At 40.9% G+C, this 20,578-nt stretch overlaps 1 protein-coding gene across 5 annotated transcripts in view; it reads right to left on the bottom strand.

Moving 5' to 3' along the window:
• Nucleotides 1-1,285: 1,285 nt before the first annotated feature.
• The window catches only part of DEUP1 (deuterosome assembly protein 1), a 143,541-nt gene continuing 124,248 nt past the window's right edge, over nucleotides 1,286-20,578 (bottom strand). For 2 of the 5 annotated variants that reach the window (XM_070365147.1, XM_070365142.1), the window contains one exon: nucleotides 1,350-2,298. In XM_070365147.1, coding sequence (XP_070221248.1) covers nucleotides 2,122-2,298 — 177 coding nt within the window. In that variant the 3' untranslated portion in view covers nucleotides 1,350-2,121. Of the gene's footprint in view, nucleotides 2,299-5,829; nucleotides 5,882-20,578 lie in introns of all 5 variants that reach the window. The other 3 variants (XM_070365143.1, XM_070365146.1, XM_070365145.1) reach the window with 3 other exon arrangements.

Raw genomic sequence — 20,578 nt, forward strand, 5'->3', positions numbered from 1 at the left:
TTTTATCTCAACCATATATGTGTTGGGCCTCAGCCTATGATTTCTTTTGAATGTTGAATCCTGCTGTTGAGCAAAACCCATTGAAAACCACTGTTTTAAGAAACTGGGTATGAAAAGGAAAGCTGAAATAGTGATTTAAAAGAAGCTTGCTTTGCAAAGCAACTATACTTCAATAAAAAACAAAGGCAAAGAAAAGAAGTCTGCGGACTTGACAAAATGATCCGGAGAGGCAAGTGCACTGTCAGTCCTGGACATACTCCACGTTCACGCTCTCTTGACTGTTGCGTGTGTGTGTGTGCGCTCAGTCGTGTCCAACTCTCTTGTGACCCCCTAGACTGTGGGCTCCTCTGTCCATGGGGCTTCCCAGGCAAGATTGCTAGAGCAGGTTGCCGTTTCCTTCTCCAGGGGATCTTTCCAACCCAGGGATCAAATCCTGAAACTCCTGCACTGCAGGCAGATTTTTTACCACTGAGCCACACTGGAAGCCCCTTGACTCAGTTAAATTTTAAGATAATTGTCATCTAGATCTTTGTTTCCACATGCAATTTCCAATCATGTGTTAACCCTGAAGAGAATGAAGCGGCATTCAGATGTAGCATATTTAAAATTTTTGCATTGTTTGTATTTGCATTAGGGATATAAAGGTTTTAGAATTTGTCCATGGACTGTTCTTTTTCTAAACACAAATTTTCTTTGCATCTTCTAAAGATAATGTTTCCCATCTTCTAAAGATAACACTGAAAAATATCCTTTGTGTCCAGGATAGAAATCATTAAGTAGTTTAAGGAATGACAACTTGGGTTGTTTTCCTCACGTGGAACTTTGTCCCCACCGATGTTCTGTCATGAAACGTGGTTTCTGTGGCCACAGTGCTACTCACCACCTGCGTGCTCACAAGAGGCAACGCTGGAAAGTGGTAAAAGCCAGAGCCGGTAATCAGAGGCTGGCGTTTCTCTCTTACTCACCATGATTCTAGTAAGTTCTTAACAGCTTGAGTCCTAGGAACAAGGATACTAGCCATGCTGACTTCCCAGGCTTGTTCTGGGTAGAAATAAATAATTCTCTGTGAAGCCTTTTTGCAAATATCAAGAGCTCTACAAATCCACGTGGCTGTGTCACTGAAGTGAACAGGGCTCTTCATTTCCCATGGCAATGACACTCATCTAAAGGACATCGTGACTTATCTCTCTGCATGTGGAGATTCAGTTTCTTCCAAGAGAAAAATAACACTATAAAAGCTGTAGGGCTTACCTGGAATAATGACACAGGGATTTTTCATAATCTTTATATAAATGTCATTTTTAAAGAAAGAAAAATGGATTATCACTCTTGTTTATTTGTAACTTGAGTTTTATTGTTCACTACCATGCTATTACTCTTCTATACAGACTTGGCATTTGCATTTTAAGTCCAAAGAATGTCTCATTTCTTTATTATATTTAAAACAGAGGTATTACAAAGGAGAAAGTAACAACGATGCTTTCTATTTTATATCCATGAAGTAATTAGTACATGAAGCAGTAATCTTTGGCACATGTTTTAAGCATGCACACAGTATGTTCCACATCTTTTTGCGTTAAAACAGAAAGACATTACAAAGATGAATGCAGAAACAGTAAGCTCTATGGTTTTTTTTTCTAAAAGAAATTTTAGGATATTTACATAGTTTAAAATACTTAATATTTTTCATTTTAAAAAATCCTTGAACTTTCAAACCTAGTACAATGGAGCTGCACTTCATGTGTTTATTCTTAGAATATAGTGCAGCCCTTTCCCTCATCATGTGTTGTTACAGAGGAAATGGGTTTCCGTACACATTAAAGTGGGAAAAAGCTGCATATTTAATTCCAAACAATTCCTTAAACTGGAGGGAACAAGTCTCTTTTGAAGTAGTCATGTTTATTTTATAGTAACTCTGTAGCTGAACAATTTATTATGTTAATACAGAAATACAAAGAGCTTTATCAAACAAAATACTTACTATTTTCTAGCTGCCTTACAGAAATGATTTACTCAAGAAAACAGAACAAAATTTCTCAGTTTCATTAATCAGCTTTGTAAATATTTTGCCAGAGCTTTGTTTTCCTGGGGTGGGGGAAGCAAATAAAAACGTTTAAAAGCTCATATATGTCTATCTTGTTTTAGCTTGGTGTATTTATTAAGAGTAAATTCTGTGTGTCTTTGCAGTTCATCAATATGTGTATTTAGAAGTTTTTCAAGTTCTTTTGCTCGCTTCTCCTCCTCCAGAAGGAAATGCTGTGTGGCCAAAGAAGCCGGGAAGGATATATCTGGGGGAGACTAAAGAAAAAAGAAAAAGTTAGATGAGGAACACAAGGTCTTTTACAATCTTCGTGTTTCTTGGTATGACAAACTGTCAAACACTGCAGCTCTTAATGAAAAATATATCTTAAGCTGAGCTCTCCACACCAGTGTGATGTAGTCACTGCTAATGAAGTCCTCAAGGAACAAATTCAAAAACTGGCTTAAAAAGGGGCTCACGGCTGCATGCAGTGAGCCAGGTGAGGCGGGATAAAAGCATGATGTTTGGTAGGAGGGTACATATTGTCTGTCCAGTTGCAGCTGAGATCACCTCAGTGATGAGTGCCAGGCTGCACCCTTCATGTGGTGTGGAAGTGCTCAGTTACCTGTGACCTGTCTAGTGCTTATTTACACACACACACACACACACACAAATGTGTGACTGAGGAATAAAGAGCAATGATAGATAATTTTACAGTGCTTTGTTCAAAATTAATGTTTTAGGTTAATTAAAAAAATAAGTTGGGGAAATTTTTACTTTTGGTTTTTAGTTCTGCAGCACCCCCAGACTCTTCTTCAACTTTTGTTTTATTGGAAGAATGGGATTTTTATAAAGCCTAAGAAGAGTCCACGATCGGAACACTGTCCACAAGCCTGGTCTTTGGCAGAGGCGTATGGACTGGGGCGGGGGCGGGGGCGTGCAGCAGCTCACAGGGCAGCCCCAGCGCAGCTTCCGGGCCAGGTACCCCGTCTTCACTCAAAGAGAATATGACAGTCTGGGGGGCGTGGGACGCTGCTGTTGATCTGGCAAATACATTCTTTTTAATACTCAGTAAGGAGGAAGGTCAGAAGTAGCTAGCATTCTTCTGGGACAGACAACATCCATGTTCTCGCCCCAACATGATGTTTTATGCTAACAGTGCTGTCATAACACACTCTGGAGGAGCCTGGATCAGTTGGACATTCCAAAGACTGCAGATACAGTAACACGAGCATCGTGCTAAGATATGATGAGCAAGAATTGGTAAGCATGCTGAAGGCTTGGAAAGACAGAAGTACTTCAGAGAGTTAAGAGGGAAACCCCAGAAACAATTCAGGGCTTGACACTCTGTAGGTGTCTGGAGATATGGAGCATGTCAGGACATCTTTTTAAGCACAAACTAATGTACCTTGTACTTCTTATCACTATGAAAGAAGCATAAGGCTTGGTAGGTCTCTTCAAGTTTCGGAGGCAGAATGTTCCACTCTGGGGAGGAATAATCTGAATCATTTATTATGTGACACAGACGGCTGTTTTGTTTGTTTTTAAGAAGGGCCCAGAGCAAGAAAGGGCTCTGCAGTCAGTTGGGAGTGGGGCACAAGCTGTCTTGCTACTCGGGTGAAATGACTTAGCAGATTTCATACTAGAAGAAGTTGTGGTAGAGAAAAATTATGGTAGGCTCTTTGTGAAGCCTCTGGCAAATTTCAAAGGGAAAGCTGTATTACAATCCCTTAAGCCATGCCATCTGCAGCAGAACATTGTATACTATTTGCAAGACAGTTCCTGTCATGCTCGTGAGTCCTGATTGAGACAGAGCATCTAAGAAGCAGACAGGATGACCTGACCTAGTCTCTGACTTGGCTATTCCAATAGAATTATGCATGGGTCCTCTACCTCCCTTTACCCAGGTTCATCTAGCTACTGTTCCTGTTGAATGTCTGATCTGCTTGCAATAGAGACCAAAGCTGAGCTCCTGATATGGCACCATCCCTCAAGGAGATCAAGCAAACTCTTGGTGGCAAACAGATTACATCAGGTACCTCAATCCTTGGAAAGGGCAGAAAGGGCAATATGCCATCCTTACCAGAACTGACGTGTATCCTACAGTCTGCATCTCCTGCCTGCAGGGCCTTGGCCAGCACCACTGTCTAAGGGCTCACAGAGTAACTGATTGATTGACCTGAGATCCTGATTAATAATAAACCTACTTTACAGCAGAGAAGTATGGCAGTGAGGGCATGATCAGGTGTCCATTGGTTCTACCACATATGACATATTTGTCTGCAGAGGGTGCTAACCTGATAGGCTTCCTGAAGGCACAGCTGAGGCATCAGCTTGTGAACCATATCCTGTGAGCATGGCAGCCATTCTTCAGGATTTGGTGTGGACTTTAAACCAATGGCTGTCACAGGCTACTGTGTCTGTAACAGTGATCTGGGAACAGAAGGGAGGACGTAGGAACGGCTTCACTCTCTGTTCACCCTCTTGGAGAATTTGTACCTTCTCTCTCTGTCTTTAGGCTCTGTTGGTCGACAGGTCTTTGGTGTCAGAGAAGGAAAGCGTCTCACCAAGTGAGACCGTGGAGTCTCCGCAAACTTAAAGCTTTGGCAGCATCTAGTCACAGGACTCTCCATGCTGACAAGTTGGAGGCACAGAAAAGAGGTGCGATACTGGCAGAGGCACCTGACCCCGAGCATCATCAGGGGTGAGACCGTTACACGGGGGCAGCGAAGAATACGTCTGGGACTCAGGTAATCCACGGAGGGGCTCTCTCGGTGCTCTCACGCCCAGTTTTAAGTACAGGCGCCAAACCACACCCTGCTAAGGGCACAGGAACCAGGGGCTTACCCCCCAAGGCCAGCCATCAGGACCAGCGGGAGTGTCGGCCGGGGGGAGGGAACCTAGAGTGGGTGAGGAGACTGTGAGCGTCAGTTAAGGCCTCAGATGGCACCAAGGGCTGCAGGTTGTTCCAGTGACCCTCCTCCCGTAAGTTTTCCCAGAAATTATGACCAGTCAGAATCTTGGAGAAGCTAGGCCTGAATGGCATGAACAATGTGAAGAGAACATGGATCTGAGTGGTTCAAGCAGGGGCCATAATGGACGCTGCCCATGCCTACCCGGACCCCGCCCATGCCTACCCGCACCCGTCACCAGGCTGGCATGTCTACCTTCCAGCTGCCCTGGGTTTTGGCTGCTAACAGCTCACAGGTGGCCCCTTCTCTGCAGATCTGCCCGTGGCTGAACTGGAGCCTCCTGCCTCACCTGGGAAGTTGCAATCCCCCCTCTTGTCAGGGGCAGTGACTGATCGACATGGGGGTACAAAACACCAGTGGGGAAGATGGTGGTGTAGACAGGCCCTGAGCTCACCTCCTCTCACAGGCATATCAGAATCACAACTATCTGCAGAGCAACCATCACAGAAAAAGACTGGAATCTATCAGGAAAGATCTACAATGAACGACAGAAGAAGGAACCACAACAAGACAGGTAGGAAGAGTGGATCCATGATATAGTGAAATCTCACACCCCCCAGGGAGGCAGCTCACACATGGGAGAATAATTAAACTGCAGAGGTTCTCCCACAGCAGAGAGAGTCCTGAATGCCACACTGAGCTCCCCAGCCCAGGTTACAGCACTGGGAAGAGGAGCCTCCAGAGCATTCGGCTTTGAAGGCCATCAGGGCTTAACTGCAGGAGCCCCACAAGACTAGGGGAAAAAGACTTCACTCTTAAAGGGCTCACACAAAATCTCATGTGTACGAGGACCCAGGGCAAGAGCAGTAATTTGATAGGAGCCTGGGCCAGATCTACCTGTTGGCCTTGGAGAGTCTCCTGGAGAGGCAGGGAATGGCTGCAGCTCACCCTGGGAACAAAGACATCGGTGTCAGACATATTGGGAAACATTCAACTGCACGAATGCTCTTGGAAGCTGACATCTTGGATCATTAGCGCCAAGACCTGGCCCCACCTAACAGCCTGAATGTGGCAGTGCTGGGACACTTCAGGCCAAACAACTAACTGGGGGGAAACACAGCCCTACCCGTCAGCAGACAAGCTTCCTAAAGACTAAAGGACACACAGCCACCTGTGGATACACCTAGACAGGGCCTGGACCACCAGAGGGCCAAGACCCAGCTCTACCTACCAGTGGGCAGGCATCAGCCTCTCTTTCTAGAGAGCCTGCACAAACCTCTAGACCAGCCTCACCCACCAGGGAGCAGACACCAGAAGCAAGAAAACTATAATCCTGTAAGGCACGCCAGACCTTCCTGGGACTAGCCGGCCCTGGCCCTGACGACTAGGAGGTTAACACAACCTCCAGACACCTTAGTCCCCATACCCAATGGTATCATGAACTGCCTCCCTGACAATGATCTGAAATGAGCTCTGGGATCCCTGGGCCCTGCAGCCAGACTCCAGGAACCACGTCTGCCTGACAGTAGGCAGGCAGTAACCCCAGGATCTGGCTTTACCTGCCAGTGAGTGGGCAAAAGCCTCAGTCTTTGGGACCCTGATCCTGCCCACCAGTGAGCCAGCACTAGCCCCAGCCTCCCTAGGATTCCATAACCAGGCACTTCACGACCATGCCCCATTGAACAGCAGCCAGCAAAGTCTACACAAGACAGGGTCTGGCAACCAACCAGACTAGGGACTGACCAAGCTTCCTGGACACCCACACACCCTGCCACAAGAGAAGGACGCAAGCAGCCCTCTCAGGGGGAGCCTCTAGCTGGGGTGACAACAGGGGAGTGTACTGCTCAGATGCAATACGACGCCTTCTCCAAGGTCAAGCAATGTTAACTGACCTACTGTATGCATAAAAATACAGATAGCAACTTAGACAAAATGAGCTGGCAGAGAAGTATATTCCAAATGAAGGAACAAGATAAATCTTTATAAGAAGAACTAAGTGATGTGGAGATAGGCAATCTACCCAAGAAAGAGTTAAGAGTAATGATCATAAAGATGCTCAAAGAACTCTGGAGAAGAATGGATACACAGAGTGAGAAATTAGAAATTAAGAGTTAGAAACTATAAGTAACAACCAAGCAGAGATGAGTAATACAATAACTCAAATGAAAAAATACACTACAAGCAATCAACAACAGAATAAATGATTCAGAAGAATGGATCACTGACCTGGAAGACAGAGTAATGGAAATCACTGCTGTTGAACAGAAAACAGAATTAAAAGAAATGAGGACAGTTTAACAGACTTCTGGGACAATATCAAGTACACTAATATTTGCCTTAAGTCCCAGAAGGAGAAGAGACAAAAGGGACCCAAGAAGATGTCTGAAGAGATAATAGCTGAAAACCTCCCAAACCTGGGAAAGGAAATAGCTACCCATGTCCAGGAAGTACAGAGACTCCCAAACAGGATTAACCCACATAGTAACACACTAAGACAGATAGTAATCAAAATGAAAAAATTAAAGAGAGAACACTAAAATCAGTAAGGGAAAAGCAACAAATAAAATGCAAGGAAATTGCCAAAAGGTTATGAGCTGATTTTGCAGCAGAAACTCTGCAGTTCAGAAGGGAGTGGCAAGATATATTTAAAGTAATGAAAGGGAAAAACCTACAACCAAGAATACTCTGCCCAGCAAGGCTCTCATTCAGATTTGATGGAGAGATAAAAAACTTTGTAGACAAACAGAAGCTAAGAGAATTCAGTACCACCAAAGCAGCTTTACAAATATTAAAGGAACTTCCTTAGGCGAAAAAGGCCACAACTAGAAACAAGAAAATTATGGAAAGAAAAATCTCACTAGTAAAGGAAAAGATAAAGTAAAGGTAGGAAATCAGGGAGGTTAAAGGACAAAAGTAGTAAAATTATATATTTCTATAATAAGCAGTTAAGAGATACACAAAACAATTAGATATAAAAATTATATTAAAAATATGGTAACTGTGAGGGAAGGAGAGTACAAATGCAAGGCATTTTAAATGTGTTTCAAATTAGAGATTAGCAACTTAAAACATTTATATATATATAACTATATGTAAGGACTGCTATATATGTGTGTGTATATATATATATATATATATATAACTATATATATATAGACTGCTATATTAAAACCTCATTGTAACTACAAATGAAAAATCTATGATAACAATACACACAGAAAAGAAAAAGGAATCCAGTCATACCAGTAAAGATAATCATCAAATCACAAAAAATAAAGGAAATAAAAGACCTATAAAAACAAATCCAAACAACTAACAAAATGGCAATGAGTATCAATATCAATATCAATATCAATAATCACCTTAAATATAAATGAACTAAATGTTCCAACCAAAACACACAGACTGTCTGAATGGATCAAAAGATCCAAGATCAAAAGACTGGCACACTGCTGCCTATAAGAGACCCATTTCGGATCTGGAGACACATACAGACTAAAAGTGGGGGGATGGAAAAAGATATTCAATGCAAAAGGAACTCAAAAGTAAGCCAGAGTTGCAATACTTTTATCAGACAAAATAGACTTTAAAATAAAGACTGTTACAAGAGACAAAGGACACTACATAATGATCAAAGGATTAATCAAAGAAGATGTAACAACTGTTAATACATATGCACCCAACATAGAAGCATCTCAATATATAAGGCAGATGTTAACAGACATAAAAGGAGAAATTGACAGTAATACAATCTTCCAACAACACAAAAGAAGACTCTACACATGGATATCACCAGATGGTCAACATCGAAATCATACTGATTATATTCTTTGCAGCCAAAGATGGAGAAGCTCTATATAGTCGGCATAAACAAGACCGGGAGCTGACTGTGGCTCAGATCATGAACTCCTTATTGCCAAATTCAGACTTAAATTGAAGAAAGTATGGAAAACCACTAGACCTAAATAAAATCTCTTATGATTATACAGTGGAAGTGAGAAATAGATTTAAGGGACTAGATATGATACAGTGCCTGATGAACTATGGACAGAGGTTCGTGACATTGTACAGGAGACATGAATCAAGACCGTCCCCAAGAAAAAGAAATGCGAAAAAGCAAAATGGCTGTCTGAGGAGGCCTTACAAATAGCTGTGAAAAGAAGGGAAGTGAAAAGCAAAGGAGAAAAGGAAAGATATACCCATTTGAATGCAGAGTTCCAAAGAATAGCAAGGAGAGATAAGAAAGCCTTCCTCAGCATCAATGCAAAGAATTAGAGGAAAACAATAGAATGGGAAGGACTAGAGATCTCTGCAAGAAAATTAGAGATACCAAGGGAATATTTCATGCAAAGATGGGCTCAATAAAGGACAGAAATGGTATGGACCTAACAGAGGCAGAAGATATTAAGAAAAGGTGGCAAGAATACACAGAAGAACTATACAAAAAAGATCTTCACAACCCAGATAATCACGATGGTGTGATCACTCACACTCACCTAGAGCCAGACATCCTGGAATGTGAAGTCAAGTGGGCCTTAGGAAGCATCACTACGAACAAAGCTAGTGGAGGTCATGGAATTCCAGTTGAGCTATTTCAAATCCTGAAAGATGATGATGTGAAAGTGCTGTACTCAATATGTCAGAAAAGTTGGAAAACTCAGCAGTGGCCACAGGACTGGAAAAGGTCAGTTTTCATTCCAATCCCAAAGAAAGGCAATGCCAAAGAATGCTCAGACTACTGCTCAAAATTCTCCAAGCCAGGCTTCAGCAATACGTGAACTTCCAGATGTTCAAGCTGGTTTTAGAAAAGGCAGAGGAACCAGAGATCAAATTGCCAACATATGCTGGATCATTCAAAAAGCAAGAGAGTTCCAGAAAAACATCTATTTCTGCTTTATTGACTATGCCAAAGCCTTTGACTGTGTGGATCACAACAAACTCTGGAAAATTCTGAAAGAGATGGGAATACCAGATCACCTGACCTGCCTCTTGAGAAACCTGTATGCAGGTCAGGAAGCAACAGTTAGAACTGGACATGGAACAACAGACTGGTTCCAAATAGGAAAAGGAGCACATCAAGGCTGTATATTGTCAGCCTGCTTATTTAACTTATATGCAGAGTACATCATGAGAAACGCTGGGCTGGAAGAAGCACAAGCTGGAATCAAGATTGCTGGGAGAAATATCAATAACCTCAGATATGCAGATGACACCACCCTTATGGCAGAACGTGAAGAAGAACTAAAGAGCCTTTTGATGAAAATGAAAGTGGAGAGTGTAAAAGTTGGTTTAAAGCTCAACATTCAGAAAATGAAGATCATGGCATCTGGTCCCATCACTTCATGGGAAATAGATGGGGAAACAGTGTCAGACTTTATTATTTTGGGCTCCAAAATTACTGCAGATGGTGCTGCAGCCATGAAATTAAAAGACGCTTACTCCTTGGAAGGAAAGTTATGACCAACCTAGATAGCATATTAAAAAGCAGAGACATTACTTTGCCAACAAAGGTTCATCTCGTCAAGGCTATGATTTTTCCAGTGGTCATGTATGGATGTAGAGTTGGACTATAAAGTAAGCTGTGTGCCAAAGAATTGATGCTTTTGAACTGTGGTGTTGGAGAAGACTCTTGAGAGTCGCTTGGACTGCAAGGAGATCCAACCAGTCCATTCTGAAGGAGATCAGCCCTGGGATTTCTTTGGAGGGAATGATGCTAAAGCTGAAACTCCAGTACTTTGGCTACCTCATGCGAACAGTTGACTCATTGGAAAAGACTCTGATGCTGGGAGGGATTGGGGGCAGGAGGAGAAGGGGACGACAGAGGATGAGATGGCTGGATGGCATCACTGACTCGATGGACGTGGGTCTGAGTGAACTCCGGGAGTTGGTGATGGACAGGGAGGCCTGGCATGCTGCGATTCATGGGGTTGTGAAGAGTCGGACACGACTGAGCGACTGAACTGAACTGAACTCATATGCAAATAAAATGGAAAACCTAGAAAAAATTCTTAGAAACGTACCATCTCTCAAGACTGAATGAGGAAGAAACAGAAGGCATGAATAGACCAATTACAAGTACTGAAATTAAATCAGTAATTTTAAAGCTTCCAATAAATCAAAGTCCAGGACCAAATGGCTTCACCAGTAAATTCTACCAAACATTTAGGGAAGAGTTAAGACCTATCCTTCTGAAACTGTTCCAAAAAATTACAGAGGAAGGAACACTTCTGAACTCATTCTATGAGGCCACCATCACCCTGATAACAAAACCAGACAAAGATATCACAAAAAAAACAAAACTACAGGCCAATATCACTGATGAACTTGTATGCAAAAATCCTCAACAAAGTACTAGCAAACCAGCTCCAACAATATTCCACCATCAAGTAAGATTTATACCAAGGATACAAGAATTTTTCAATACATTCAAATCAATCAACGTGATATACCACATTAACACATTGAAGAATAAAAACCATATGATCATCCCAATAGATGCAGAAGGAGCTTTTGATAAAATTCAACATTCATCTATGATAAAAACTTTCCAGAAAGTGAAAGAAACCTCAGTGGCATAAGGGGCATACATGACAACCCCCCATCTAACATCATACTAAATGGTGAAAAGCTGGAAGCATTCCCTCTAAGATCAGAAACAAGACAAGGATGCTCACTCTTGTCACATTTATTCAACACAGTTTTAGAAGTCCTAGCCATAGCAATCAGAAAAAAAAAAGAAATAAAAGATTCCAAATTGGAAAGAAGTAAAATAGTCACTGTTTGTAGATGACATGATGCTATACATAGGAAATCCTAAACATGCTACCAGTAAACTAGAGCTCATCAATGAATCTGGTAAAGTTTCAGGATATGAAATTAATATACAGAAATCTGTTGCATTTCTATACACTAACAATGAAATGTAAGAAAAAAATTAAGGAAACAATCATATTTACTATTACATCAAAAAGAATAAAATACCTAGGAATAAACCTACCTAAGGAGGCAAAAGAACTATACTCCAAAAACTATAGGACAATATTGAAAGAATTGAAGATCACACAAACAGATGGAGAGATATATCATGTTCTTAGATTGGAAGAATGAACATTGTTAAAATTACCATATTACCCAAGGCAATCTACCGATTCAATGCAATTCCTATCAAGTTACTAATAGTGTTTTGACAGAACTAGAACAAAGAATTTTTAAATTTGCATGGAAACACAAAAGTCTCCAAAGAGCCAAAACAATCTTGAGAAAGAAGCATGGGGCTGGAGGAATCATACTCCCTATGAAGCTACTGTAATTAAGGCGGTATGGAACCGGCACAAAATCAGACACATAAATCAGTGGAACGATAGGAAGCCCAGAAATAAACCCATACATTTATGATCAGTGAATCTATGGCAAAGGAGGCAGTAATAGACAATGGATAAAAGATAGCCTCTTCAATAAATGGTGCTAGGAAAACTAGACAGCTACAGGTAAAAGACCGAAATTAGAAGATTCTCTATCACTATGTACAAAAATTAAAAATGGTTTACTTCTTTTCCAATTTGGATTCCTTTTATTTCTTTTTCTGCTCTGATTGCTGTGGCCAGAACTTCCAAAACCATGTTGAATAGTAATGGTGAAAGTGGGCGCCCTTGTCTTGTTCCTGACTTTAGGGGAAATGCTTTCAATTTTTCACCATTGAGGATAATGTTTGCTGTGGGTTTGTCATATATAGCTTTTATTATGTTGAGGTATGTTCCTTCTATTCCTGCTTTCTGGAGAGTTTTTATCATAAATGGATGTTGAATTTTGTCAAAGGCTTTCTCTGCATCTATTGAGATAATCATATGGTTTTTATTTTTCAATTTGTTAATGTGGTGTATTACATTGATTGATTTGCAGATATTGAAGAATCCTTGCATCCCTGGGATAAAGCCCACTTGGTCATGGTGTATGATCTTTTTAATGCGTTGTTGGATTCTGATTGCTAGAATTTTGTTAAGGATTTTTGTATCTATGTTCATCGGTGATATTGGCCTGTAGTTTTATTTTTTTGTGGCATCTTTGTCAGGTTTTGGTATTAGGTGATGGTGGCTGCAGGTGACATGATCCTCTACATAGAAAACCCTAAAGACTCCACCAGAAAATTACCAGAACTAATCAATGAATATAGTAAAGTTGCAGGATATAAAATCAACACACAGAAATCCCTTGCATTCCTATACACTAATAATGAGAAAATAGAAAGAGAAATTAAGGAAACAATTCCATTCAGCATTGCAACAAAAAGAATAAAATACTTACGAATACATCTACCTAAAGAAACTAAAGACCTATATATGCTATGCTATGCTAAGTCACTTCAGTCATGTCCGACTCTGTGTGACTCCATAGACGGCAGCCCACTAGGCTTCCCCGTCCCTGGGATTCTCCAGGCAAGAACACTGGAGTCGGTTGCCATTTCCTTCTCCAATGCAGGAAAGTGAAAAATGAAAATGAAGTCGCTCAGTCGTGTCGGACTCTTCGCGACCCCATGGACTGCAGCCTACCAGGCTCCTCTGTCCATGGGATTTTCCAGGCAAGAGTAGTGGAGTGGGGTGCTATTGCCTTCTCCGAAAGACCTATATATAGAAAACTATAAAACACTGGTGAAAGAAATCAGAGAGGACACTAATAGATGGAGAAATATACCATGTTCGTGGATTGGGAGAATCAATATAGTGAAAATGAGTATACTATCCAAAGCAATTTATAGATTCAATGCAATCCCTATCAAGCTACCAACGGTATTCTTCACAGAGCTAGAACAAATAATTTCACAATTTGTGTGGAAATACAAAAAACCTCGAATAGCCAAAGCAATCTTGAGAAAGAAGAATGGAACTGGAGGAATCAACCTACCTGACTTCAGGCTCTACTACAAAGCCACAGTCATCAAGACAGTATGGTACTGGCACAAAGACAGAAATATAGATCAATGGAACAAAATAGAAAGCCCAGAGATAAATCCACGCACCTATGGACACCTTCTCTTTGACAAAGGAGGCAAGAATATACAATGGATTAAAGACAATCTCTTTAACAAGTGGTGCTGGGAAAACTGGTCAACCACTTGTAAAAGAATGAAACTAGAACACTTTCTAACACCATACACAAAAATAAACTCAAAATGGATTAAAGATCTAAACGTAAGACCAGAAACCACAAAACTCCTAGAGGAGAACATAGGCAAAACACTCTCCGACATACATCACAGCAGGATCCTCTATGACCCACCTCCCAGAATATTGGAAATAAAAGCAAAAATAAACAAATGGGACCTAATTAAAATTAATAGTTTCTGCACAACAAAGGAAACTATAATCAAGGTGAAAAGACAGCCTTCAGAATGGGAGAAAATAATAGCAAATGAAGCAACAGACAAACAACTAATCTCAAAAATATACAAGCAACTCCTACAGCCCAACTCCAGAAAAATAAATTACCCAATCAAAAAATGGGCCAAAGAACTAAATAGACATTTCTCCAAAGAAGACATACAGATGGCTAACAAACACATGAAAAGGTACTCAACATCACTCATTATCAGAGAAATGCAAATCAAAACCACGATGAGGTACCATTTCATGCCAGTCAGAATGGCTGTGATCCAAAAGTCTACAAGCAATAAATTCTGGAGAGGGTGTGGAGAAAAGGGAACCCTCTTACACTGTCGGTGGGAATGCAAACTAGTACAGCCACTATGGAGAACAGTGTGGAGATTCCTTTAAAAACTGGAAATAGAACTGCCTTATGACCCAGCAATCCCACTGCTGGGCATACACACTGAGGAAACCAGAATTGAAAAAGACATGTGTACCCCAATGTTCATCGCAGCACTGTTTATAATAGCCAGGACATGGAAGCAACCTAGATGTCCATCAGCAGATGAATGGATAAGAAAGCTGTGGTACATATACACAATGGAGTATTACTCAGCCATTAAAAAGAATACATTTGAATCAGTTCTAATGAGGTGGATGAAACTGGAGCCTATTATACAGAGTGAAGTAAGCCAGAAAGAAAAACACCAATACAGTATACTAATGCATATATATGGAATTTAGAAAGATGGTAACAATAACCGTGTATATGAGACAGCAAAAGAGACACTGATGTATAGAACAGTCTTTTGGACTCTGTGGGAGAAGGCGAGGGTGGGATGATTTGGGAGAATGGCATTGAAACATGTATAATATCATATATGAAACGAGTTGCCAGTCCAGGTTCGATGCAGGATACAGGAAGCTTGGGGCTGGTGCACTGGGATGACCCAGAGGGATGGTACGGGGAGGGAGGAGGGAGGAGGGTTCAGGATGGGGAACACATGTATACCTGTGGCAAATTCATTTTGATATATGGCAAAACCAATACAATATTGTAAAGTTAAAAAATAAAATTAAATTAAAAAAAGAAAAAAATATATAAATGGTTTAAAGATCTAAATGTAAACCCAGATACTATAAAACTCCTATAGGAAAACATAGGCAGAATATTCTACGACATAAATTGCAACAATATCTTTTTGGATATATCTCCTAAAGCAATGGAACAAAAGAAAAAATAAATAAGTGGGACCTAATAAGCCTTAAAAGCTTTCTCAGGAAAGGAAACAATAAAGAAAATGGAAATACAACCTACAGAATGGGGGAAGATATTTGCAAGCAATGTGACCAACAAAGGCCTAATTTCTAAAATATGCAAACTATTTATACAGCTCAATGACCAAACAAAAAATCAAAGCAAAAAATGAGTAGAAGACCTAAACAGACATTTCTCCAAAGAAGACATACAGATGGTCAACAAGCACATGAAGAGATGCTCAATATACCTAATTATTTGTTGTCTTTCAGTTGTTAGGTCATGTCCATCATTTTGTGACCCCATAGACTGCACTGGTAATTATTAGAGAAATACAAATCAAAACTACAACGAGGTCTACCTCACACAGGTCATAATGGCCATCAACAAAAAGTCTATAAATATAAATGCTGGAGGGGGTGTGGAGAAAAGGGCACCCTCCTACACTGTTGGTGGCAATGTAATGGTGCAGCCACTGCGGACAATAGCATCGAGGTTCCTTAAAAAACTAAAAACAGGGTTACTATCTGATCCAGCAATCCTATTCTTGGGCATATATCTGGAAAAGATGAAAACTCTAATTTATACAGATGTATGCACCCCAGTGTTTATGGCAGCACTATAACACAGTTTGCCACAGTCAATGCATGGAAGCAACCTAAATAATGACTAGATAAAGAATATGTGTCATGTATCTATATACATACACACATAACACACACAATGGAATATTACTCAGGCATAAAAAGAATGAAATAATTCAATTTGTAGCAACATGGATGGATCTAGAGATTATCATACTAAATGATGTAAGTCAGACAAAGACAGATGTCACAGTATCACTTATTACTGGAATCTAAAAAAAATGACGTGAATTCATTCAGAGCAGAAATAGACTCAGACATAGAAAACAAACTTATGGTTATCAAAGAAAAGTGGGGGAGGGACAAATTGGAAATTTGGGATTAACAGATAAAGACTACTTGTATAAAATCAACAAGGACCTGCTGTTTAGCACAGGGAACTATATTCAATATCTTGTAATAACCTATAATGGAAAAGAATCTAAAAAAAATAGACATGCATATATAACTGAATCACTCTGCTGTTCACTGGAAACAATGTAAATCAATATACGTCAATAGAAAACAAACAAACCCACACTGGCCAAGCTTCTTATCTCCAGGGGAACCAACTCTTTTGTACAATCCATGTTCCAAGCTCCTGGTGAGACCAGACTAAACTAATCTCTAACTAAGATCTCATCCTTATCTAGCCTTCCTCCCCTCCCCTAGCCTGCTTCCCTCATTCCTTCTGCTGAGAATACTACCTTAGTAAATCACTTTTACAAGAATCTTCATCTCAGGCTCTAGGAAACCTGACTTCAGACTCATCACTTCCTAGATTCTGGCTCGAGTGACTGGATGACATCAATGCTAGTTATGGAGGGAGAAAGGAAAGACAGTAAAGAGGCCCATTAAGGGTAATGTCTTAGTTACTTTTGATCCCCCAGATTCTAGCACAGGTATGCTTTCGATAATTTTTTGAAATAATATATTAATGAAGGAATATATTCAAGTCTGAATAATGCTGAGTTAGAGGTGACTTGGGACACAGACTGTCAAGTAGACGGTGGGATATATCAGTCCTGATTTCAGAAGACAGGTGTGGACCAGAGAGGTATATTTGGAAGTTATAGGTAATAATTAAAGCTGTGACTCTGATTGAAATCATCCAGACCTGAAAATAAAAGAAGAGGAAGAAATGGAAAAATGGAATCCTGGGGAACACTTCACTTTAGGCACCCACTCCCACGGTCACATTCTTGACACTATCGTCATGATAACTGCATTACTTACTAATGGAGATTTTATGTAACCCACCTAGTATGCTTCCAACTGACTTAGTCTAGTATTCCCACTCTCTCATATCTAACTGTCTCATATCTCTCTTTTCTAACTCTGCTCACATTCCATATCCATCATGATAGCCATTCAGCAATGTGCCCCTCCCTTTATCCTAGCTCCATGCTAGACACATGGTAAAACTCAGGCTGAATTAAAACTGCTTGCACCAAGCATGTACCTGAGCAGTTGAATGCTGGGCAAGTGAATGGAGGAGAAATTACATCACACAGGGACTAGTTTCACTTAAAATTCATGAGCGCAAATTCACATGGTCAGTGAGCACTGCCTGGCCATTCTCCTGCACTTCCCTAGTATACTCACTTTCTTAATCACGGCCACACAGCCTTGCCTCTTTCTCAGGACCTTCATTCCTCCGTGCCACTCACACTTAGAGCCGTATTTTAGGCCACACTGTTTCAGAGACCCTTCCTTCTACCTACACTGTGGATTCTATTCCGTCTTACCTTAATGACCTTGCTTCTACAAATAAACCTTACCCCTTGGATCCCACTCCACCTCTTTCACCACCAGATGTTCCTCCTCTCTTTGAAGATTCCCATTGGAGCACTAAACATTATGGTCTAAGCTTTGTCTTGGGACAGCGTCTCCATTTACACACCACCCTTATGGCAGAAAGTGAAGAGGAACTAAAAAGCCTCTCGATGAAAGTGAAAGAGGAGAGTGAAAAAGTTGGCTTAAAGCTCAACATTCAGAAAACGAAGATCATGGCATCTGGTCCCACCGCTTCATGGGAAATAGATGCGGAAACAGTGGAAACAGTGTCGACTTTATTTTTTTGGGCTCCAAAATCACTGCAGATGGTGACTGCAGCCATGAAATTAAAAGACGCTTACTCTTTGGAAGGAAAGTTATGACCAACCTAGACAGCATATTCAAAAGCAGAGACATTACTTTGCCAACAAAGGTCCGTCTAGTCAAAGCTATGATTTTTCCTGTGGTCATGTATGGATGTGAGAGTTGGACTGTGAAGAAGGCTGAGTGCCGAAGAATTGATGCTTTTGAACTGTGGTGTTGGAGAAGACTCTTGAGAGTCCCTTGGACTGCAAGGAGATCCAACCAGTCCATTCTGAAGGAGATCAGCCCTGGGATTTCTTTGGAAGGAATGATGCTAAAGCTGAAACTCCAGTACTTTGGCCACCTCATGCGAAGAGTTGACTCATTGGAAAAGACTCTGATGCTGGGAGGGATTGGGGGCAGGAGGAGAAGGGGACGACAGAGGATGAGATGGCTGGATGGCATCACTGACTCGATGGACATGAGTCTGAGTGAACTCCGGGAGTTGGTGAAGGACAGGGAGGCCTGGTGTGCTGCAATTCATGGGGTCGCAAAGAGTCGGACACAACTGAGCGACTGAACTGAACTGAACTAAAGTATTATCATCTAGTCTGATAGATTTAAGTATCAGCCTCATGCTAATTAAAATGCCCTTTTTTAATTTCCAGCTCTGGTCTATTCCTTGAACACCAGATTCACATATCCTATTGCTTGTTTAATTTGCATGTTCAGTAAACACTTAAGTTTAAATGTCTAACCTGGAAATAATGAATTTTCTCCACTAACACTGCTCCTTCCTAGTCTTCCGTGTCAGAGGGTGGTGCTACTATGTACCTGAGGCTCAAGCGGAGAACCTACGAGTCATCTCTGAGTCTTTTCTTTCCACCGCCAATCCACTGTCAAGTCTCATTTGCTCTCCAAAATATTTCCTGGATCCAACACCTCCTGGCTCCGCCGCAACTGTTCCAAAGCCAGCAGCACCATCTCTTGCTTTGACTATTGAAATAGCCTGACAGTTGTTCTCTCCACTTCTACCTCTGCCCATCTATAATTTATTTGGCAGTCAAATGGATCTTCAAAAGATTTTTAAAACAGATTATATTTTCTACCATTTGCAACTTTCTCATGGCTTCCCACTGCTTTAAAATAAACTCCCAACTGCTTCCCATGGCCACTGTCTCTACAGACCTGGAGTTCTCCTGCCTATTTCTCTGTCCCTATTTCATTACACACTTCTTAGCTCCAGACCACACACTTCCCCTTTTCTGGTTCTCAAACTTAACAAACTTTGTTTTGCCAAACAGATTTGACCCGGTCATTCCATCTGCCCAAAACTCTCTACTTCCAGGTTTTTGTAAGGCTGGATCCTTTTTTGTTATTTAAGTTTCAACCTAAATGTCCCCTTCTCAGTAATCATTTTCCTAGCCACTTAAAGTCATCCCCCACTCTGTCATCAGTTCCTATCACATCATTTGCTATCTTTTCATCAATTTTTATAGTGTTTATAACTTTTTGATTTTTTAATTTGTTTGTAGTCATTAACTGTTCTCTCTCTTTTGAGATAAAATTTATATAAAGTAAGACTAACCATCTCAAAATGAACAATTTGGTGTGGATTTAGTATAGTCACAGTGTATTAAATATCTAGTTTCAAAGCATTTTCATCATCCCCAAAGGAAGCTGTACCCATCAAGCCTTGCTCCCTGGCTTTCCCATCCCCTTATACTCCTGGCAACCACCAACCTGCAATCTGTTTTAATCAGATTCACCTATTATGGGCATTTTATGCAATATATAACCTTTTGTGTCTTGTTTCCTTCAGGTAGCATGATATTATCCAGGTCCATCCACGTTATACATGTATCAGCACTTCTCTCCTTTTCATGACTGAATAGTGTTCCATTGTGTATACACGCCACTCTTCGTTTATCCATTCACCCACTGATGGAGTTCCCCTCTTTTTTCACCAGAGTGTAGACTTGTCTATCTCATCAATGAGTGTTTAGAACAGAACCTGCCATATAGTGAGTGCTCAATACATGTTTACTCCATCAGTGACTGAGTGAATGAGAAACACTAGTAGTTAAGGGACAGGTATACCGAGGGAGAACTTTGGAAGCAGACTGGGAAGGAGTGATCAGAAAGGCAACAGGAGAATCAGTGGAGAGTAGTGTCTTAGAAGTCAGAGAACATGATATCAAGAGAAAAAGATTAAGGAAGATGAGTTCTTTAAACTGTCTATTTACTTAACAGTGAGGATGTCATTGGTGGTCTGAGCAGGAACAGCACTGATGTGGAATAAAGAATGCAACAGTGGATGAAGTCAC

Source organism: Bos mutus, chromosome 29 (genome assembly GCF_027580195.1).
Source record: "Bos mutus isolate GX-2022 chromosome 29, NWIPB_WYAK_1.1, whole genome shotgun sequence".
Taxonomy (NCBI): domain Eukaryota; kingdom Metazoa; phylum Chordata; class Mammalia; order Artiodactyla; family Bovidae; genus Bos; species Bos mutus.